This window comes from Panthera pardus, unplaced genomic scaffold, assembly GCF_024362965.1.
Source record: "Panthera pardus isolate Hobbes unplaced genomic scaffold, ASM2436296v1 HiC_scaffold_3, whole genome shotgun sequence".
Taxonomy (NCBI): Eukaryota; Metazoa; Chordata; class Mammalia; order Carnivora; family Felidae; genus Panthera; species Panthera pardus.
The window spans coordinates 51,318,507-51,342,301 of NW_026526876.1; the positions used below are offsets into that span (position 1 = coordinate 51,318,507).

The following is a 23,795-nucleotide window of genomic DNA, read 5'->3' on the forward strand; positions in this document are numbered from 1 at the left end:
GATGCGTTCATAATGTTAGAGATGCTCCAGTCCTTAAATCGAATGGTTGAGAAACTGTTTTGCAATGAGCTTGGGGAAGGCAAAGGAATGCGTCATTCAACCTTTTTTTTTTTCAATTTATTTTTCTATATTCCCTGTGTCTTGTGTCCTGCACAATCCCTAGCACGTTGTATTCAATAAATACTATTGAGTTGAAAAGCACTAGATACGTGGACACACATTAAAAGTGTAAAGGAGTGTTGGGGAGAGTAATCCCTTGTGTTGCTTAAACCTCAGGTCAACTTTTTGAGGGATTAGGATGGCTAGTTTTACAAAAGAGCAGCAGGCTCAGAGAACCTAAGCGAACTTGTTCAGGGTCTAGGAACAGCAAACAATCGGGCAGTATTAGGCAAACTAAAATCAGATTCTGGAGGGAATTCTGTGCTCTGTGCAAAAGAGCTTGACTTTTACTGTGTAGGGGATGGGCAACCATAAAGGGCCTTAGGGAATAGTAAACTACTTTTGAGGCTGGGTCAGGGAGAGACTGAGGCAAGGGAAGAAATGAAAGGTTCTTGGTGCTTGCTGAGGCAGCACGTAGACTAAAATGGGAACATACAGAGAAGATTAGCATGGCCCCTGCACAAGGATGACACACAAATTCATAAAGAGTTCCATATTATTAAAGAAAGACAATTTTTTCTCTTTTTTTCCCTTTTTTCTTTTTATTTTATGTATATGATGGTGGATGCTACCCAAACTTACTGGGTAAGTTTTGTAAGTTTCGCATTCATTTCATAATATATAGGTCAAACCATTATGCTGTGTACACCTTAAACTTCTGTAGTAATGTATGTGAATTACATCTCAATAAAGCTGGGAAAAAAAACCAAAACATTTCTGGTAGTGACCCATGTGAGAAAGTGGCCTGAAAGTGCTAAGTTAGTTGGGATGGAGAGGAACAGGCATTTTTTAAAAAAATAAATATTCGGATTTTACTTTTTATTAAAAAAAATTGAAGATTTTACTTTTACATAATCTCTACACCCGATGTGGGGCTGGAGCTCACAACCCTGAGATCCAGAGCTGCATGCTCTACTGGCTGAGCCAGCCAGACGCCCCTAAAATAAATACTTGGATTGGAAAAATAAATACTTGGATACAATGCTCATTTACCTAAAGATGAAATGAGAATGACTTGAGTGAGCAGGAGATAATGGTGCCATCAACTAAGATACAAAATGAACAGGGAGAAGTAGGTATTTGGGGTAAAAGGATGAGTTTTGTTTGGACATATTTGATTGGTTGAGGACAACCACAATCCCACTGTTTGGAGTGGGGCAGTCTTTAGTGTGCTGCAGAATGAGCATGGTTTTGGGGGTTGGAAGGTCACTGGAGGCTCAAATTTTAACGGGCAGTTGAGGAATCCTGATTTCTATCACTGCATTTACTACATTGTTTTGAGAATCCCCTTGACTATACCTTTTTCCCAGGCCCTGTGCTGTTGGCTGCTGTCATTGCTAGCCACATGTGGCTATCAGGCTCTTGAAGCATGGCCAGTCCAAATCGAGACGTGCTGTAAGCGTAAAATACACACTGATTTCAAAGATGTGTTGCCAAACAAGAAAGGACTGTAAGATATCTCATCAATTATCTATTTGATTCCATGTTAAAGTAATCTTTTGGATAAGTTGGGTTAGTTAAATAAAAATATATTAAAATTAATCTCAACTGTTTCACTCTTTTGAAAATGTGACTAGAAAATGTAAAACTGCATACTCCACTCGATACTTCTGTTGGACAGCACTGCTCTGGACTTCAGTGTTTGTGGAGGGTGACATCTGTGCCTTATGTGTCTTTTTATCGTCAATGTGGAGAATAGTACTGGGCACATAGTAGGCACTCAGCAAATATTTATAAATACGTTAATGAAACCCATGAGTGAATGCAAGGACTTGAAACTCTGAAATTGATCAGCTCCCTCAGAAGAATGTTTATTACATTGTATCTTTGGCAATGTTTGATGTAAATGTGCAAAAAGACTCAGGCTCTTAATGTTTGTTTTGCTTGAATACAGCTCCAAGGAACCCCTAATCTCTTTGATTCACCCTCCATTCCCCTGTCCCCCAGTATAAAACAGAACTAGGTGTGAAAGCTGGCAGTTGCATTTCATTAGAGAAGTGGGAACTGTTACCAAGGAGGGTGAAGTAACGTGTAGTGGAAATAGCAGGGCTTTGGAATAACAAATTTAGGTTTGAACTATGCTGTGTAACTATTTTCTTAACTTCTCTGGGCTTCAGTTTTCATGGTGAAATGGGGCTAAAAATACCTTCTAGGATTGTGTGTGACAGTTAAGTGATAGGATTTATATTAACTTGCAAACTGCACTTAGAAGTATTTCACTAAATGTACATTCCCCTCCACTCCCCAGCCTGGATGCATCCATCCCACTGCGAAGCGGAATCAATCAGGCAGGTATCGAATGCCTATTCTGTGTTCGGGACTATTCCAGGAAGTGGAATACAGCAGTGAAACAAAAAGGGGGAGGTAGAAAATAAATAATAAATAAAATGCATAGTATGTAAGGTGACGTTGAGTGCTCTGGAGAAAAAGAAAGCAGAGGAGGAGGATAGGAGGTGCCAGGCAAGGCGGGGATGGGGGTGCAGTTTTAAACACAGTGGTCAAGCAGCACCTGAGTGGCTCAGTCAGTTAAGCTTCTGACTCTTGATGACTCAGGTCATGATCTCACAATCTGTGAGTTTGAGCCCTGCATCGGGCTCTGCACTGACAGTGCAGAGACTGCTTGGGGATTCTCTCCCTCTCTCTGCCGCCCCCCACCCCCCAGCTCGTCCTTTCTCTCAAAATAAATAAATAAACTAAAAAAAAAAAACCCACAGTGGTCAGGAAGGCCTCACCCCCAAAGTGACAACTGAGTAAAGACAGGAAGGGATGAATGAGAGCCACGTGGTAGTCTAGGGTACAGGGAATAGCAGTTAAGGCCCAGAGGCCAGGATGTGTCAGTCAGGTTATGAGATCAGCAAGGAGATGGGCGTGCAAACAGCAGCAGGAGTTAAGGTTGAGGAGCTGGAGACAAGGTCAGCAGGGTATCCGGAGACAGATCCTATAGATCTGGTGCCTTTTACTGCAGGTAAAATGGGAAGCCAGTGGATTGTATTAAGCAGAGAAGTAACATGATCTGACTTAGGTTTACCAGGATTGCTATCATTCTGGCTGCTGTGTGGAGAAACTGAGAGATGAGTTAGTTGGCTACCGTAAAAATACAGGGGAAGATGAAGGCAGCTTGGGTGGTAACAGTGAAAGAGTAACCAAGTATTCATGTAAATTTTTGTAAGTGCATTTTTCTTTTTATGTATTATTGAGAGAAAGATAGCAAGCTGGGAGACAGAATCCCAAGCACTCTCTGCGCTGTGAGCATGTAGCCTAATGAGGGGCTCGAACTCACAAACTATGAGATCATGACCTAGAGCAGAAATCAAGAGTCAGAGTCTGAGCCATCCAGGCGCCCCTGTAAGTGCATTTTTCAAGGGAGCGCTTTTATTGAAGTCCTAAAGCAATTCCATGATCCAAACCAAAAATGACCTTGGTGACAAATAACCAGGGTACCTCCTACCTGTTCCTAGTTATTCAAAGTCCACATGATTAAATCCTCCCCTTGGATGTTGCTGCCAAACCCTCCAGGGCACCGATTCTGTTGCTGAGTCTCCCAGAGCTTCTGCCGCCCCCTTTTAAGACTGTAACATGGGGCGCCTTGGTGGATCAGTTGGTTAAACATCTGACTTCAGCTCGGGTCATGATCTCACAGTTTGTGGGTTCGAGCCCTGCATCGGCTCTATGCTGACAGCTCGGAACCAGGAGCCTACTTCAGGTTCTGTGTCTCCCTTTCTCTCTGCACCTCCCCTGCTTGTGCTCTGTCTCTCAAAAAAAAAAAAAAAAAAAAAAAAAATTAAAACAAAACAACTGTAACATCCCTGACTTCCAGTTTAAGCTCATTAGGATTGTTAAGGAGAAAAAAAAAATCATTGATTCTGTTCATTTTTTACGCTACTCACTATGGAAGCTTGGCAGTCACAGGCAGGAGTAGGGAAAAGGCCTCGCACCTTCCGAGAGACAGTGTGGGGCACTCGTGAAGCTAGTTTACACTCAGTAGATTCCCTTTTTTAATAAGCTCTGGTCTATGAATCACATAAATCTCAGCACTGAGAGCCAATTTTACGGTTTGGTTTGCTTAATAGTCACACAATTAAAATAAGTTGTAAAAAACGGTGATGGTGTTTGCCAGGATAAATATTTAAAAGGGAACAGCTGTGGGAAGATGTAATAATTCACATCAGCCCATGGCTTTTTATTTTCAATAAAGGCTGTGGCGGTTGGTTCTTAACCAGCGGGGTTTCTTGGCCTCTCCTTGGGATAGCTTTGTGCAGTAGCTGCCAGGTTGAGGTAGGACAGAGACCAGTGGAGTCAAGTGTCTCGTGTGCCTCCAGGGAATAGCTGACCATGACAGAGACGGGGCAGGGTTTAGGACGTTCGATCCCGACAGTTGAGGTCACAGATACAGAGTGACGGGCCTCAAAGTTGCTACGCCTTCCCTAAACTTCAGGGGTGGGTTTTCTAGTCACGATTTTTAGGAGGCAAGTTAATAATTTTCAAAAGAGAAATTTATAAAGAGATATGCCTATCTGGGAAACAAACCTAAGTTCTGTCTCCTCCAGTGGATTCTAGGCTGGCTGAGAGGTGGCCTTGGTGCCCGTTGATTTTCCAGTTTGGGTATGATGGTACAGCTTGAAGATCAGGTCGAATGCTTCCTTCCTCTCTCGTGTCTCATGCCATTCCCTTTACATCAGGAGAGGGCCTACCCCTCTTCTCTCTTCTGGGAGCTTCCACCCATGCCCTCTTACTGAACCTTCTGACCGTGCAGCCCGCTGTGCTCTCCCTCTCCCGCCTTCAGCTTCGGTCTTGGTGTTGGTGATAGTAAAGAAAAAAACCCCAATTGGTTCCACTTGCATTACAGACGATACTCTGAAGACTACTTCACTTGTAACACCAGACATGGGTTTTCTACATCCAGCAATGAAAGGGTTTCGGTTAAGGGCTCAGTCCCACGAGACTGCTCCCTGCCCCCACTTCAGATGCCAGTCTCAAGGCCAAGTTGTCACCCGGGCTTCCGACTGACCACCTGCAAGTCAGAGCTTCCCAGACCCCCCTCTGTGGGTTTGATAAATGTGGTGGAGCAACTCAGGAAAAGTTTACTTCCTGGATTATCCGTTTATTATAAAAGGATGTAATCCGGGGCGCCTGGGTGACTCAGTCGCTTAAGTGTCTGACCTCAGCTCAGGTCGTGATCTCATGGTTTGTGGGTTCGAGCCCCATATGGGGTTTCTTGCTGGCAGTGTGCAGTCCGCTTGTGATTCTCTCTCTCCCTCTCCCTCTCTCTCTGCCCCTCCGCCACTTTCACTTTATCTCTCGCTCTCTCTCGCTCCTAAAAATAAATAAATAAACGTTAAAATAAAGAGAGAAATAAAAGGATGTAACTCAGGGCCAGCCAGGTGAAAGAGATGCGTAGGGCAAGGTGTGCGAGGAGTACAGAGCCCTCTCTGGCCACGCCACCCTCCTGGTATGTCCACATATTCACCGACCTGGAAACTCTCAAACTCCATCCTTTCGGGGTTTGACAGAGGTTTCCTCACAGAGACACAATTGATTAAATCATTGGCAGTCGGTGATCCAACTGAATCTCTAGCCCCCTCTCCCTTCTCAGAGATGGGGGAGGGGTGCTGAAAGTTTAACTTTCTAATCGCAAGCTTGTTTCCCCTGGCAAGCAGCACATAACCTTAGGGGCTGCCCAGAAGTCACCTGATTATCATGAACTCTGAGGTGCTTGAAAGGGGCTTGTTTTGAGTAACAAATGACCCCTTTGTCACTCTTACCACCCTAATCACTTAGGAAATTCCAAGGGTTTTAGGAGATCTATGCCAGAAATGGGGACAAAGGCCAAAATATATGTCTCTTTTTAAATTTTTTTTAGCATTTATTCAATTTTGAAAGACAAAGAGAGACAGAGCACGAGCAGAGGTGGGGCAGAGAGAGAGGGAGACGCAGGATCCGAAGCAGGCTCCAGACTCTGAGCTGTCAGCACAGAGCCTGACGTGGGGTTCAAACTCACAGACCGAGAGATCATGACCTGAGCTGAAGTCGGATGCTTAACCAACTGAGCCATCCAGGTGCCCCAAAATATGTATCTCTTATTTTGAATCACAATATCACAGTGATAGACAGATGTGGGAGGGGTCTTAGGGAGTACCCAGATAGCATAATACCCAGAGATGGTAAAACTAAGGCTTGGAGAGCAAACTGACTAGATAAATAACACATAACTAGTCAGTGGGAAGAGTCAGACTGAACACTTTTGATTAGCTCTCTTTCTACTGCCTATACCAGTAGTTTAATAAATAATTGGATACTGCTCAATTTTTTTCTTAAAAAAATTTTTTTTTGTTTATTTATTTTGAGAGAGAGAGAGAGAGCGCGGAGGAGAGGCAGAGAGGGAGAGAGAGAATCCCAGGCAGGCTCCGCGCTGTCAGCGCAGAATCTGCTGCGGGGCTCGAACTCACGAAATGTGAGATCATGACCTGAGCCGAAACCAAGAGTTGGGCGTTTGACCAGCTGAGCCACCGAGAAGCCTTGGTCCTGCTCAATTTCTTATACTATTTACAATACAACCAGCTTGTAGTTTTCTTGAATCTAAGGGTCATGTCTTCACTCATTTATTCAAAAGCATTATGTAAAATGCTTTTACATTTTAAAATAAAAAAAAATAAAAAATAAAAAAAGCTATATGTAAAAGCATGTATATGCCTTGAAATTCACTTAATCCTCTCAGTAATTCTAGGAGGTAGGAACTGTTACTCTCCCTGTAGTCGTGGAAACGAAGGGTGAGATCACTTACCCAAGGTCGCATAGTTAAAAAGTGGTGGACCACAGGGCATGCTCTGTTATTTCCTAGTTGAAATGTCTGGGAACTGAAGTCATTATTCTTGCTCCCATCAGAGACCACTAAAGAGTAACATTTACTGGGGCGCCTGGGTGGTTCAGTTGGTTGAGCATTCAACTTCCGGCTGAGGTCATGATTTCAAGGTTCTTGAGTTCGAGCCCTGCATTGGGCTCACAGCTGTAAGCGGGGAGCCTGCTTTTAAATTCTCTGTTCTCCCTTTTCTGTCTCTTTCCTGCTTGTGCTCTCTTTCTCTCAAAAGTAAATAAAAGATTTTAAAAAAGGGTAAAATTTATTGCTGGTGAAATGGAGGAGGGTGGGGCAGTGTGGACAGTCTGTTAACAACTTCAAAAAATATAGCTTCCAACCCAGCCAAGGTCTCTGAACGGCGCTGAGATCTCTTAATGTTGATAGCAAACTTCCCTAGTCTTAATTCTTGCTATTTTGGGGGATCTTCTCCCCTTTTCCGCATTTCTCTATTAAATAGTAGAGGGAATCAAGTTACATCTAATGTTACTTTAGCAATTGCTGAGTGACCTTGGACAAGTCATTAGATGTCTAAAATGGAGGCGATAGCAGTTGTTTTACCTCCGGGGGGCATTGAGACTTGAAGAAAACTGATGTGAAGGCAGTGAATAAAAGATATGCTCACCATGTAAATGTAAGGTGATGTTAAATAATGATGCAGGGTAATAGTGAGGACTTTGGGATTGTTGCCCTGAGCAAGTTCCTTCACTTCTGAGCATCAATCTCATTTGTAAAATGAAGATATTACATACTTACAGGGATGTTGAGAGGGTTAGAGATAGTGTATGTCAAACCCTAGCATAGAGCCAGACACATGGTAGGAATCCAGTAAACGGTAGCTATTATTAATAATAACCTGACAACCTGGCTTGGTCGACACTCTGTTATAACCACATTCGGCAGACACGCACACAACGAAAACAGCAATAACCCCCACCATCAACCACCCCACCAGTGTGGTCCTCTGTGCTCCCCTAAAGGTGACGGCTGGCTCCCAAGTGCATGTGAAGCTGGCCAAATGCCGTTAGCAAAAGGGAGGTCTAGCCAGATGGAACTCCTTTTCTCCTCTGAGAGACTGGGGGTGATTTTAATGAAGGATGGCTGAGTGCAGACTCACCCTGAAATAGCTTTGACTGCCAAGTGACAGGAGGAGGGAGCCAAATGAAATGGCGGTGGCAGACAAGAGCACCGAGGGCTGAGAGCAGCTGGGAAGCAATGTGTCCTTGCTGACTTTTTGATCGCACTCTGCTACAGAATCACTTTACTCCTCCTTTCCTCCACTTAAGAGGCCTCTAGGCAAAGAGGGCTGCCCACTAGCTCCCGCTGACATATGGACATCTCTGGACATCCCTCTTTGCTTATTTGGTGCCATGAGGAATTCTCATTAGCTGCTAAATGCGGGGGTGGCCCATTGCACTCCAGAGGCTCTTGTGGATACGTCTTGTATGGCTGCTCTCAGAGTGGGTAATGACTTCTTGTGCCAGACAAGGGACACACAAGGTAGGAAAAGATTTCTCAGCCCTTTAGGCCTCTGAATTGACTTTTGTTCTGGTTCTGGCTTCCATGAGTTAGCTTGGTCTTCTCACCACGTTTCCAAGCAACTTCCTGCTATGTGGGTGTTATTCATTCAGTGGATATTTATTGAACTCTATGATTGCTTGGCATTAAGTTGTGGGCAAAACAGATGAGTCCCCTGCCCTTGTGGAGTTTACATTCTGGTTGGGGAGAGACCTAATTCATGTGCAAATAAATAAGCTAATTCAAGATAATGATAAATTTAATGAACCCATAGAATGATATAACAAGAGGTAGAGAGATGGCTATTTATATCATCTGAGAAAGAAACATCAGGGCTGAGAACAGAATAAGATTGCCATGCTATTTGAAGTCAGGTTCTAAGCAGAGGGTCCTGTGAGGAGGAGGTCCTAAAATGGCATGTCTGAGGAATAGAAAGTTAGCCAGCGAGAATGGGGGCGTGGAGAATAAAGGCGGGAGAGTGTAGCAAATGAAAAGACAGGTCGCAGAGTGAGATACTATGGATTACCTTTAGCCTACAAGATGTTTTTGAGATTTCACTAAAAACAAAAACAACCTTGACTTGTAATTTCTCCAGATAATTAAAAAGACATGGCCATGCCAGCCCACTATTGAATGAGTTGATTTCGACATAGAGCAGTTATGCTCTCCTGCCCTTTCCACCGCCCTTTAGTGGGGCTTGTGGCCCGTCATTAGTTCATAGGCAGTAGACATTCGAATCAGCAAAGCTGAGCACCATTTGAGCTTAATAAGGGCCCGGGCTGTTTTCCCCCAAGTGTAATGGAAGCATGTAATGAAGGGTTTTAAGTGACAGTGACTCGACCTAAATTCAATTTTTTTTAATGTTTATTTATTTTTGAGAGACAGAGAAAGACAGAGTGGGAGCGGGGGAGGGGCAGAGAGAGAAGGAGACACAGAATCCAAAGCAGGCTCCAGGCTCTGAGCTGTCAGCACAGAGCCCCATGCCAGGCTCGAACCCATGGACCGTGAGATCATGACCTGAGCCGAAGTCGGACGTTTAACTGCTGAGCCACCCAGGCGCCCCATGCCAATTTCCTGTTAATGAAACATGCTATTTCCATTGAGATCATCTATTCCATGTTCATTAGAAAGTGGTTTTTCTTCTTATAAAAATTTTAGGTGAGTATATATACCTCCAGAAAAGGACAGCATTGAGGGTGAAGGGTGGGTGGGGGGCACTATTCATATTATGCCAAGACAAACAGGACTATGCTGGGCAAATCTTGTAAGTAAAAGCAACAGTAGTTTAGCCATCTGTCTCCAGATGATCAATTGAATGACTTTAAAAATGTTTAAAAGGTGCGGGCGCCTGGGTGGCGCAGTCGGTTAAGCGTCCGACTTCAGCCAGGTCACGATCTCGCGGTCCGTGAGTTTGAGCCCCGCGTCAGGCTCTGGGCTGATGGCTCAGAGCCTGGAGCCTGTTTCCGATTCTGTGTCTCCCTCTCTCTCTGCCCCTCCCCCGTTCATGCTCTGTCTCTCTCTGTCCCAAAAATAAATAAAAAAAAACGTTGAAAAAAAAAAATGTTTAAAAGGTGAGATGACACTTGTCTCATGGCAAAATTAAACATCTGGAGTTAAAAGAAATCTCAAGTAAATCATTACTCTAATTACCTCAGTTTCAGAGAGGAAATTAAGGGGCACTAAATTATTAGCCTAAAATGAAGTTAGCATGGGACAGGGTAAGACCAGTCCATCTTCCTTAACTTAGGATGGGTTTATTAGGACGTAACTCCATGGTAAGTCCCAATAAAGACATCATAAGTTGAAAATAACTGTAAGTGGAGGGGCGCCTGGGTGGCTTAGTCGGTTAAGTGTCCGACTTTGGATCAGGTCATGATCTCATGGTTTGTGAGTCTGAGCCCCACTTTGGGCTCTGTGCTGACAGCTTGGAGCCTACTTCTGATTCTGTCTCCCTCCCTCTTTGCCTCTCCCCCTCTCATGCTCGGCCTCTCTCTCTCAAAAATAAACATTAAAAAAAAAAGAAAAAGAAAATACTGTAAGTTGAAAATGGATTTAACACAGCCAACCTACCGAACATCATAGTTTAGCCTAGCCTACCTTAAATGTGATCTGAACACTTACATGGGCTTACAGTTGAGCAAAATCTAACACAAAGCCTATTTTATACTAAAGTGTTGAACATCCCATATAATTTATTGACTACTTCAAAGTGAAGGACAGAATAGTTGTAGGAGTACAGAATGGCTGTCAGAGTATTGGTTGTTTACAGCCGTTATCATATGGCTCACTGGTAGCTGTGGCTCACTGCTCATGCCCAGTATCACGACAATATCATACTCCCTATCACTGGCCCAGGAGAAGATTCAAATCACAATTCAAAACAAATTTTTTTTCTTTTCTTTTCTTAGAGAGAGTGTGTGAGCAGGGCACAGGAAGAGAGAGGGAGAATCTTAAACAGGCTCCACATTCAGCACAGAGCCTGATGCAGGGCTCAATCCCATGACCCTGGGATTGTGATCTGAGCTGAAATCAAGAGTCGGGTGCTCAGCTGAGCCACCCAGGTGGCCCACAGTTCACAATTTGAAGCAGTTTCTACAGAATGTGTATTGCTTTCCCACTCTTATGAAGTCAAAACTTCATGAAATACAACCATTGTAGGTGGGGGACCAGACACTTATTGCACTTCAATTTATAAATCCCTGTCATATGCATGCGTCATTTGACCTGTAAATGATGCATCGTCATTTGACCTGTAAATGATATATCATCATTTGATGTAGGGTGTACTAAGGTTTAGAGATGTGACTTGCCCAAGATTACTAACCATTAAAATGTAGAGTGGGAACTCGAACCTCGGTCTTCTGTTCTCTTGCCAATTCCTCTGTTCTTCCTATTGTTCCATAGGAATCTAGTGAGTTACTACTAAAGGTTTTAGGCCTAAATTATTTTTTTTCTGGAATTCTCATTCCACAGCCTCTTGTTTCCTTGTGTGTAGTCATTACTTTCATCATTATGTGAAATACAAATGTGAAAGCATTTGGAAAGTTGTAAGGCACTGGGCAAATTTACACTTGAAAGCTAATTAAATCAGCTTTTTTCCCCCTCAACCCAGGGGAACTACAGTAAATTGGTAAGTGAATTGGTGAAGAGGATTACCTCTGTAGCATTTACAGTAACTCTGATATACTGTTGGCTAAATTAGGAGGTTCTCTAAAAAAGAGAACAGTGACTGGAAGAAATCCGTGGGACTAAGTCTTACAATTTGGGAACTTCAGTGGATTTACAGTCTAATGCCAGAACCTCTTTGACCCAGTTCAGAGAGGCATAAAGGAGCTCTCCAACGTGTGGAGGATCTGAAAGGATCCACTAACCCCTATAGCTATTTACATTGATCTCAGACCCAACAAGGATTCCCTTGATTTTGTTCAGGGCCCCACCACTCATTCTCTGGGATGCAGAGCATTGGGAGATTTTGAGAGCTTCTGTCCCTCTTGAACACCCAATGCTATTTACATGTGTAGTAACATATACCTAGCACTTTTTTTTTTAATTAAAAAAATATTTCATTAGGTTTGAGAGAGAGAGAGAGAGAAAGAGAGAGCACGCGAGTGAGCAGAAGCAGGGGAGGGGCAGAGAGAGAGGAAGACAGAATCTGAAGCAGGCTCCAGGCTCTGAGCTGTCAGCGCAGAGCCTGACTCGGGGCTGGAACCCACAAGCTGTGAGATCATGACCTGAGCCAATGTCAAACGCTTAACTGACTGAGCTACCCAGGCGCCCCTATACCTAGCACTCTTTAACTGTGTTACAGTTAAGGCCTCAACAACCTCAAGGATACTCAATTGTTAACTTAGAGAAAGTTCCAACTCCTTAGAGCATGGCATTAAAGACCTTCCACAACAGTTCATAATCTAGCTTTCCAATCATAGCTTCCACTGTTGTCTGAAATGAACATTCTGCTCTATACTGGTCTGCTTGCTACCTCCTGTGCATGTTTTATTTTTCTACCTGCACACCTTTAAGTATGTACTGTCCTTTATTGTAGCCATCCATCACATATGGCTCACACTTGAAATGGAGCCAGTCCAAACTGAGATGTGCCAGGTTTCAGAAATGTAGAACCCCCAATGGTAAACTATTTCATTCATGGTATTTAAATATTGACTATATATTGAAAAGTGAATGTTTTGGGTATAGTGTATAAAACAAAATACATTGATACTAATTTCACATTTCTTTTTACTTTCATGTGGCTCCTAAGCAATGTAAAATATATATGTGGCTTACATCTTATTTTTATTTTTTAAAAGTTCTATTTATTTATTTAGAGACAGAGACAATGCGAGTGGGAAGGGGGGGGGAGGGGAAGGGAGAGGGAGAGAGAGGGGGAGAGAGAGAGAGAGAGAGAGAAAGAGAATATCCAGATGTGGGGCGTGAACTCACAAAACCGTGAGATTGTGACCTGAGCCGAAACCAAGAGTTGGATCCTTAACTGACTGAGCCACCCAACCACCCCTATATCGTATTAAAACAAATTTTTTTTTAAACATTTATTCATTTTTGAGAACAGAGAGAGACAGGGTGTGAGCAGGGGAGGGGCAGAGAGAGAGGGAGACACAGAATCTGAAACAGGCTCCAGGCTCTGAGCTGTCAGCACAGAGGCCAATGTGGGGCTCGAACCCACAAACTGAGATCATGACCTGAGCTGCAGTCCGGCACTCAACCAACTGAGCCACCCAGGTGCCCCACTACACCGTATTTTTAAATGGACAGTGCTCTACTAAATCATCAGCCTAGCCTCTTAAGCCAACATAGAACAGGATCTTCTACTCAAGCCCACCTTAGTATTACCTCATTCTAAAATAATAAAGTGATGGATGATAGAAAACTGTGAGTACCTGTGGTTTTATTCATTTAAGGCAGGCATGCCGTTATCAAATCGAAGTTGCTATTACCAGCTGACAGCTCAAGAAAACACTTTCTGGCAAAGACAGCAAAATAGTTAACATGTTCAGTAAGTGTTAGATTGCCTTTAGTCACCCACGCTAAAAAAAAACCCAAATCCTTGAATTCCATCTTTATCCCTGTTTTTCTTCTATATCCAGTTACTAAAATGTTAGCCCTTCCTGTGAAGTTTTTCAATTTTATTCCTTTTCTCTTGTAACTAATCCAAGTCTTGCTCACCTTGCTTTTAAAATTCAGTTTCCAAGTAGTCTCCCAGCTTTTCTCCCCCATCCACATTTGTTCCATTTTAAAGTCTATTTTTTTTTTTTTTTTTTTTTTAGAGAGCACGAGCGTGAGTGTGTGAGCGGGGGTGGGAGGGGGGCGGGAGGGAGAGAGAGAGGGAGAGAAGGAAATCCTAAGCAGGCTCCACACCATTAGCACCAAGCCCCACGTGGGGCTCAAACTCATATGAGCTGTGAGATTGTGACCTGAGCCGAAATCAAGAGCAGCTTAACCGACTGAGCCACCCAGGTGCCCCTCGTTCCATTTTATATATTGCAACAAAATCATCTTCCATAGTATTTTTTTGCAAATATAATTCTCTGCTCAAAAACTTCCACTTTTCCTACGTTGCCCAAAGGAAGATTCCTTCATCTAGCATTCAAGCCAGGCTTTTTCATTCCTTATCTTTTGGTACTATCCTTCATAAAACCTGGGCTTTAGAGCAACTAGACTGACTTTATGTAAAGCACTTAGAACCATGCCTGGTTTATACTGTAATAACTATATACCTTAGCTATTATTATTATTGCTGACTTTCATTTGAGTAAGCTGTATGCACTTCTACCTCTGGAACACTGCTAAATCCTTTTTCCTATTTGAATAGGTCTGTCTGCAAAGGGAAAAGTAGTGATTTAAACAATCTGACTGGCACAAGCCAATTGTTAACTCCTTGAGAAAACAACTTCTCTTCCTGCAATAGATAGAAACTGTGAACAATAATTTTCTTTTCTTTTTTTTTTTTGAGAGAGAGAGAGAGAGAGAGAGAGAACGAGAACCAGTGGGGGGTGGGGTGCAGAGAGAGGACAGAGCATCTGGAGTGGGCTCTGTGCTGACAGCAGAGAGCTTGATGCTGTGCTTGAACTCACAAAACGTGAAATCATGATCGGAGCCAAAGTCAGATGCTTAACTGACTAAGCCACCCAGGTGCCCCTAAACCCTAATTTTCTACAAGATGTAATAACATTTAAGACTAGATGAGATATAAATAAAAGGTAGTATTTCTTGGGGTGCCTGGGTGGCTCAGTTGGTGGAGCATGCAATGCTTGATCTCAGGGTTGTGGGTTCAAGCCCCATGGTGGGTGTAGAGATTACTTAAGAAAAAGAACATCTTCAGAAAAAATAAAAAGTGGTACTTAAAAAACAGGCTGAAAAAATATGTGTTCTGGATTTAGGGCCAGATGGCTCTCCAACTTTGGTGTATATTAGAATAACCTGGGAAACTTTCAAAACTAATTCAAATGCCTGGGCCCCACTCCAGGTTTATTGAGTCTCTAGTAGTAGGCCTCAGGCACATGAATTTTTTAAAAGCTCCAAGGCCACTCATATACACCTTTTCAAAAGCTTGGCGGGTCATCTTCCTGTGCACCTACACCCAAGAATCATTGGTTTAAACAAGAGAAACTTTTGGGTTAAGGAGGCTGGTCATGTTTGGCATGTTTTCACTATGTTCCCCTGGCACATTTTTGAAACAGAAAATTCAGAGAACTGATTTGCCCTGATTTATGTGTTTGAGTAGTGTTCTTAAAATAAAAAAACATCCTCCACCCTTGAGTTGATTTAGGGGATCAGAAAAGAAAAAAACCAAATACATCCCAAATACTACACTTGATTTTCACCTAAAGCCTTCTCTGCTAGCCCGACTTCTATTAATTTATAAATTTCAAAACAGAATTACTTAAGTAAATATATATTTAACTATGTACAACAGTTACAGCTTACAGACTTAACTCAAAATTATACACTTGAGTAAATGTGTAAAAAGTTGGCAATATAGTATGTAATACTTGAAAAATTTCAAAAACAACTTTACCTCAAAAATATTTTACACCAACTTTCCAAAGTGCTATCTTCACAGGTTCATTGTATCTTAACAACCCAGTTAGGCATGAAGTAACCAATATCATATCCAGAGACAGCACTTTTGGTACCACTGTAGAGGGTGTAGAAATCTTGGGTCTTTGAAACCCTATAATAAAGCCCCTTTTACCCTCCAATCCTGAGACAACAAATCTTGTAGTTCTCCCTCATCATCGCTGTCAACATTCTCCTCTTCCTTTTTCTGCAGTTCTTTTATAGTCAGAACCTCTTTAAGCTTATTTTTAATTTCATCCTGGCGATTCCGAAGCTTTTCCACCCGACGGTAACATTCTATCTGCTCATCGATCTCCCCAATTTGCCGGTCCAACCGTCCCTCCTCATCCTCTTCAGCAACTATGGCTTCGGAAATGGTATTGACCTGTCTCATGGCCTTTTGAAATTCGTCCCACTCTTTGTCCATCTGATCCTTTGGGGCATCAACCTTTCGAACCCTAGCGTCTATTTCAGGGTCATCAAAAAAGCCTTCCGGTAATGCTTCCGCTGTGTTTTCTCTCCTTTCCACTACTTTTTCATGTATTTCTGCTTTCTCAATTGACCCTGAATGAGGAATTAAAGGGGCCTTGGGAGGATTTGTATCCGAGAAGCCGCTTGGCAGCATACTACTTGTTGCCTCCCTCGAGGAGGAAAGCGAGTGTTCCTTGCCCTGTGCATCGGGCGGCTGCTTGCCGGCGTCTCCCCTTTTCCCTTCTCCTCCCTCCTCCTCCTCCTCCTCTTCCTCATCTTCATAATCAGGGAGTAAACCGAGTCCTGAAACCTTAATGAGGGTCGCTCTAGTGGACTCCTTCCCTGCTTTGTCAAAGTTGGTGGACAAAGCGGATGTGGAGGGCTGTACCTGGGGCAGCGGGGAGGCCTTGGGTCTTTTGGCATCTTGACCGTCCGCCTCCGACACCTTCCTCTTGGCTGACTGAGGCACTGAGCTGGCGGACGGACCCTGGGTGGCTTCCTTCGCGCCTTTCAGCTCGGCCACTTTCTCCCGGTGCTGCTTTCCCAGGACGTGAGTCTGCCACAGGAGCTCGCTCTTCACCGGGGTGTTGCACAGGGCACAGCTCAGCTGCCCCAAACGGTTGTACTTCGCAAATGGAGATTCTATCCGTTTCCGGTTGGTGCTCAGACGCTGCTTCTCCTTCATCAAGCGCCGCAGTTCGTCCTGATTCACCACTCGCTTCCCCGCCGGAGTGCGGGCGGAGGCGGAGGACGCCATCTTGGCGCCCTGACCCAAGGTGATTCTGGCTTCCGTGAGGGCGAGGCCTGGTAACGTCACTTCCTGTGCTGGCGAGGATTGGCTGAGGGTTCGCGAGCGCGGGCGGAGGCGCCGGGATTTCCCTCAGGATCCGCGCTAAGGCCGTCTTTGCCGGCCCGGTCGCACGCTCAACGGTGCTATGGCTGCGATCACGGCGGTGAACTCCAAGGCAGAGGTGGCGCGGGCCCGGTCGGCCTTGGCCGTCAACATATGCGCCGCCCGAGGGCTGCAAGATGTGCTACGTACCAACTTGGGGCCCAAGGGCACCATGAAAATGTGAGGCGGCGGTTAGGGAGCCGGGGGCTTGTTGGGTGTCGCTGCGCGCTCTGAGGCAGACGTTCCATGAAGGGCCTGCAGCGACGGGACGCACCTGTGGGCCTGGTTGTCCTCGTTCTCATCCTTGCCCTGAGGTCATCCCTGGCCTGGGATGGGAGGAGCCCGAGGAGAGGGCCCCCAATGAAGCTGTGACACCCACTCCCCACCCCCTACCCCCTGCCCCCCGCCCACGTTAACGCTCTTGTGCAGTTGGAAAGTCATTTCATCTGGTGTCTCTTTAGAAACATAAGCGATTTAACTCCCCTGCTCTTTGAGACTGTATGCCCTTAGGTTGGTTTGTGTTTGGCAGTGTGTTGTAGCGTTAAGGGCACACAGGCCTTGCGGTTGCAAATCCAAGTTCCCCTTCCAGAGTGCGTCCTTAGGAAACTTAACTTGAACGCTTCGCGCCATCAGCATGCATTTACTTTGTATCACAAGTTTCTTTGGAAGAGTGAGGAAAAAAGAGCAAAAAATTTGTAAGGGGGAAAGATGCATTCTAAGAGGAATGAGCAAAATTAATATTAACGGTAAAAGAGAATGCCTGTGTGCTAATTGGATGCTGGGAACACAGATGGTGAAGGTATCATATATGTTATTGATCATATATATCGCAAATATAATACTGAGGAAAGGGACTAATTACTAATGGTGGTAGGGAGAAGGAAAAACCTCCCGAAAACAGATTTTTGATCAGAGTCTTGAAAATTAAGTTAGAGTTCACCAGTTGGAGAAGGGAGTAAAGGCCTCCTGGTAAGTTAAGGAATGAGAAAGTCCAGTGGTGTAAATCCAACAGAAGTGAAAACAAGCATGACGTATTAAAGGAACCATAGTATTTTCCCACCAGATCTCATTTGGTAGATGTCAGGAAAAATGGACATAAACCAGTTTGGGAAGGGTGAACTAGGTCATTGCCAAATAGTCTGGATTTTACCCTGAAGGTGATGGAGAACATAAAATTCATTGAAAGATTTTTTCCCCATGTTTGTAAGAATCATTGAAAGATTTTTGATCAGAGAACTGACTGAGCCACATTGCCTTTTAGAAAGATAAATGTAGTGTGGAGGGTAGATTCAAATTCAGAGATATTAGGATGCTGCTTAAGTAGTCCAGGCTAGAGATGACAGTTGAACATGGAGCAGAGGGAGTAGATTCAAGAAATACTTAGGTTGTACAATTGACAGAACTTGATGATCTAATAAATGTGAGGGATGAGGGAAGAAAGTAAGTTGAGTGAATGAATGGTAACATTTCACACACACACACACACACACACACACACACACACAAAACTACAGCAAATTTACAAATTTGTGGTTTGTAGACTTACAAATACTCTTCTTGGACCAAACTGCCATTCATAACTCATCAATTTCTGTTACCCTTAAACTTGTAAATGCTCCATTTGGAATGAAATTGCTATAGCAGTCCACATGGGGAGAAGTGATTCTGTAGGCTGTACATGGTGGTGGTTACCATGGAATCTCCCTGTGGCACATAGATGTTTTGAAGCCCCGTTCCTGATATCAAGGATTGTACACTGGGAAAAACTGAGAATATCTTGCTTGACCCTTGCCATCTGAAGTTTAATAACATCACTGTTTTCTGAACAGGCTTATTTCTGGTGCAGGTGACATCAAACTCACCAAAGATGGCAACGTACTGCTCCATGAGATGGTGAGCTGATGCTACTGACTCTAAGAAACCTTAATAAGCCTAGAACATAGTACAAATTGTATATCCTTAAAAAAATTTTTTTTTAATGTTTATTTTTGAGAGAGAGAGAGACAGAGCACGAGTTGGGGAGGGGCAGAGAGAGAGGGAGACATAGAATCTGAAGCAGGCTCCAGGCTCCCAGCTGTCAGCCCAGAGGCCGACGCAGGGCTCGAACCCATGAGATGTGAGATCATGACCTTAGCCGAAGTCAGACGCCCAACCGATGAAGCCACCCAGGTGCCCCACAAATTGTATATCCTTAAACCAAGGCTGTCAGCTTGCTCATACTGCAGTAATGAGTTATACTTGCTGGGTTAAACCTTAATAAAAGATATTTTTGGTTGTTTTCAAATCTTCATACAGTCCAAGTAATAGCTTAGAGATACTTCCAAATTAGTTCCATCTTTTAAAGGCACTGTGTTATGTTCTTTGTAATCATGAAAATATAAAAAATCCTTTGCAATTTTAGTAAATATATTCATCTTAGAGATTGAAGGATTTAATGTTATTTTGGAAATGTCATTGCATTCTAAAGCAAAGACTCTTCTAAAATGTTCAAACCTCATTAGTTCTCAATTTAAAAATTTTGGGTATTGACATTTATTAAGTATTGATACTACAGAATTTGTGAACGTGTAGAGTGAGGCTTATTTCATTTCTTAATTTTACTGGTGGCCCTTAGGTTATCTTGTTTGCATTGGACTGTTTTTTTTTTTTCAATCTCGTTCTTTTAATCTGTTGCTTGCTTTTTCCAGCAAATTCAACACCCAACAGCTTCCTTGATAGCAAAAGTGGCAACAGCCCAGGATGACATTACAGGAGATGGTACTACTTCCAATGTTCTAATTATTGGAGAGTTACTAAAACAAGCTGATCTTTACATATCTGAGGTATTAGCATATTACAGAATTCACATTCATGTAGTACTTCACTGTTTTAAATGTTTGTTTATTTTTGAATCGGGGGGAGGGGCAGAAAAGGGGGGATAGACAGAGGCTTCATCGCCAGACTCGAACCCACGAACTGTGAGATCACGACCTGAGCTGAAGTTGGATGCTTAGCCGACCGAGCCACCCAGGTGGAAATTGTTGTTTTCACTCGTACAATGGTTTAATTTTAGAGGGCAAAAGTTAATTTTTATCAAGATACTTAAAATTTTTTTTTAATATTTATTTTTTAAATTTAATTTTATTTTTTTAATTTACACCCAAATTAGTTAGCATATAGTGCAACAGTGATTTCAGGAGTAGATTCCTTAATACCTCTTACCCATTTAGCCCATCCCCCCCTCCCACACCCCCTCTAGCAACCCTGTTTGTTCTCCGTATTGAAGTCTCTTATGTTTTGTCCCCCTCCCTGTTTTTATATTATTTTTGCTTCCCTTCTCTTGTGTTCATCTGTTCTGTGTCTTAAAGTCCTCATATGAGTGAAGTCATATGATATTTGTCTTTCTCTGACTAATTTCGCTTAGCATAATACCCTCTAGTTCCATCCACGTAGTTGCAAATGGCAAGATTTCATTCTTTTTGATTGCCGAGTAATACTCCATTGTATATATATACCACATCTTCTTTATCCATTCATCCATCGATGGACAGTTGGACTCTTTCCATACTTTGGCTATTGTTGATAGTGCCGCTATACACATTGGGGTGCATGTGCCCCTTCAAAACAGCATGCCTGTATCCCTTGGATAAATACCTAGTAGTGCAGTTGCTGGGTTGTAGGGTAGTTCTATTTTTAATTTTTTGAAGAACCTCCATACTGTTTTCCAGAGTGGCTGCCCAAGTTTGCGTTTCCACCAGCAGTACCCAAGAGATCGTCTCTCTCCGCATCCTCGCCAACATCTGTTGTTGCCTGAGTTGTTAATGTTAGCCATTCTGACTGGTGTGAGGTGATGTCTCATTGTGGTTTCGATTCGTATTTCCCTGATGATGAGTGATGTTGAGCATTTTTTCATGTGTTGGTTGGCCATCTGGATGTCTTCTTTGGAGAAGTGTCTATTCATGTCTTTTGCCCATTTCATCACTGGATTATTTGTTTTCTGAGTGTTGAGTTTGATAAGTTCTTTATAGATTTTGGATACTAACCCTTTATCTGATTTGTCATTTGCAGATATCTTCTCCCATTCTGTCTGTTGCCTTTTAGTTTTGCTGATTGTTTCCTACCCTGTGCAGAAGGTTTTTTTTTATCTTGATGAGGTCCCAATAGTTCATTTTTGCTTTTGTTTCCCTTGCCTCTGGAGACGTGTTGAGTAAGAAGTTGCTGCGGCCAAGATCAAAGAGGTTTTTGCCTGCTTTCTCTTCCAGGATTTTGATGGCTTTCTTTCTTATATTTAGGTCTTTCATCCATTTTGAGTTTATTTTTGTGTATGGTGTAAGAAAGTGGTCCAGGTTCATTCTTCTGCATGTCACTGGCCAGTTTTCCCAGCACCACTTGCTGAAGAGACTGTCTTTATTCCACTGGATATTCTTTTCTGCTTTGTGAAAGATTAGTTGGTCATACGTTTGTGGGTCCATTTCTGGGTTTTCCATTCTGTTCCATTGATCTGAGTGTCTGTTTTTGTGCCAATTTTTATCAAGATACTTTAGTACAATTGTAAATTTTCTTTTTTTAATGTTTATTTATTTTTGAGAGAGACAGAGACAGAATGAGAGTGGGTTGGGGCAGAGAGAGAGAGGGAGACACAGAATCCGAAGCAGTCTCCAGGCTCTGAGCTGTCAGCACAGAGCCTGACGTGGGGCTTGAACTCACGAGCCGTGAGATCATGACTTGACCTGAAGCCGGACGCTCAACCGACTGAGCCACCCAGGCACCCCGGTTTTAGTACAATTGTAAATGGAAGTAATAATGAACTCTTTTTTTTTGCCAAAATAATTCCTTTCATTGGAATGATATCCCTTTTTTAAAAATGAAATATTTAAGGTATATAAGAAGGTAAAAAATTAGCCATATACTCATGAATAATGACCTAAAAAAGAAAACATCACTGATGAAGTCTAAACCAAATTATGCACCTTTTAAAAAATAACTGGGGAAAAATAATTGAAGGTTTTCACACTGTGAATTTACCTACCTTTCTATTTTATTTTCCTTATAAACCATCTACTCTAGCCAGACTCCTCCAGTCTACTCACTAGCCTCTGAAATCACTACACACATTTCTATGCCACTGCCTTTGTTCAATCTGTATCTTTTTCTTGGCATTATTTATCTGTCTAATCTAATTAAGTATTTGGGTTTTTTCCTTTCTTTCAAGAACCATTTCAGCAAAGCATTACCTGGTCCAAGTGCTAAGATTAGTACTTCTTTGCATTTCATTTAGTATTGGGAATTGTCTAACAATTCAGTACCTGCAACGTACCTCATTTAGGATGCCTTTGGCTGTAAGCAGTAGAAACTTGACTGAAAGTCACTTAAACAGTAAGTTATCTCCCATTACAGAACATCCAAGTTTGGTTGATTGAAAATGTCTATTAGTCATCAAGTACCCTGGTCCTTTCTGTGTCTTAGCTCTTCCATTTATAGTGCTGTTTCATGATAAAGCTTATTTCTGTCCCGATTATTAGACTGTCAGAGAAAAGTAGGACTACTTGCTTCCTTTAATAACATTCAGCAGGAGAGGGAGGATAAAACTATTTGCCCAATTATGGAGTTTAAGTCCTTCCTTTATAATATAATTGGGCCAACTTTGATCTGTGTCCATCCCAAATCAATAACAGGTTTTAGGGGAATTGACTTAATCCAATCAGGATCTACCCCTTGAGTTAGGTAGAGAGGGTAGCTTCCTCTGAAGACCTGAGGAAGAGATACCTAAACAAGATTAGGGTTTGGTTAGGGAAAAAAAAGTTTGGGAAGGGGGAGATGCTGACGGGCGTTGACATAATTGTGAAACTGTGTCAGTATAGTGATAGACCTAAGTACCAGATGTGATAGAAACACTGAGGAAGGAGTGATATCCTAAACTTGCCCGAATTAGGAAGCACTCTTTGGAGGAAGTAAGACCTGGGTTAAATCTTTAGGATGAGAGGCAGTGAACCAGTGGAAAGAGTGAGGGGCAAGGAGAAAGACATTCCAGGCAGAAGGAACAAAATTAACAGAGGCAAAATTAACAGAGAAGAGAAGCAGCATGGTATGTGTGTAAAGCTGCAAACATTTTGGTGTTGGCCAGACTTTAAAGTGCTGTGGGACGGCAATGAAAGGCAGGAGAAGTAGGTGGAAGCTGGATTACAAAGGGCATGTGGTATACTAACCACGAAGAACGTTCATGTTAACATATTAATGACTGATCTGGTCAGATTGCCATTTTAAATATTCGAGGGACAGCTTTAAGGGAGTCAAGACTAGAGGATCATAGTCCGGGTGAGAAATTGTGAGATCCGAGACTGAGGAAGTGTTTTGAAAATGTTTAATAACACAGGGTCTGGAGTCAGGCTTCGTAGGTTTAAATCCTGGCTCTACCACTTAATATCCTGGTGATCTAAAGCAAGTTACATTATTCTTATAAACCTCAATTTCCTCATCTGTGAAACAGAAATAATACCCACTTCGTAGTGTTGAGAGGATTGAATGAAATAAGCCTTTTAGATTAGAACCTGGCACAAATCCTTAAGAAATGTTAACTTTAAAAAATTATTGTAGGACTGATGTAGAGGAATGGAGGAAGGGAATAAATTAGACCCAGTTCCAGCTTTCAATAAGTTTATATATTTTTCCAGAAAAGACAATTAAAAAAATTATTTTGTTGGGGCGCCTGGGTGGCTTGGTCGGTTGAGCGTCCAGCTTCGGCTCAGGTCATGATCTCACGGTCCGTGGGTTCGAGCCCCGCGTCGGGCTCTGTGCTGACAGCTCAGAGCCTGGAGCCTGTTTCAGATTCTGTGTCTCCCTCTCTCTATGACC

At 42.9% G+C, this 23,795-nt stretch overlaps 2 protein-coding genes and 1 non-coding gene across 6 annotated transcripts in view; 2 read left to right on the forward strand and 1 right to left on the reverse strand.

The window, feature by feature from the left end:
- Positions 1–554: 554 nt before the first annotated feature.
- On the forward strand, positions 555–660 carry LOC128774410 (U6 spliceosomal RNA). Its single transcript, XR_008418978.1, has one exon. It is a non-coding gene; the product is annotated as a U6 spliceosomal RNA (small nuclear RNA).
- A 2,245-nt stretch (positions 661–2,905) lies between these two features.
- CCT6B (chaperonin containing TCP1 subunit 6B) overlaps positions 2,906–23,795 on the forward strand; it is a 44,967-nt gene continuing 24,077 nt past the window's right edge. Inside the window, exons 1-3 of one of the 4 annotated variants that reach the window (XM_019423937.2) lie at positions 2,906–3,124; positions 18,794–18,857; positions 19,652–19,786. In XM_019423937.2, the coding sequence (XP_019279482.2) occupies positions 18,855–18,857; positions 19,652–19,786 (138 nt within the window). In that variant the 5' untranslated portion in view covers positions 2,906–3,124; positions 18,794–18,854. Of the gene's footprint in view, positions 3,125–16,912; positions 17,145–18,793; positions 18,858–19,651; positions 19,787–23,795 lie in introns of those variants that run through there. The other 3 variants (XM_019423933.2, XM_019423936.2, XM_019423934.2) reach the window with 3 other exon arrangements.
- ZNF830 (zinc finger protein 830) lies at positions 15,422–16,853 on the reverse strand. The gene has a single exon (XM_019423948.2). It carries the CDS (start codon positions 16,827–16,829, stop codon positions 15,717–15,719), a length of 1,113 nt encoding a protein of 370 aa, XP_019279493.2. The 5' UTR covers positions 16,830–16,853; the 3' UTR covers positions 15,422–15,716.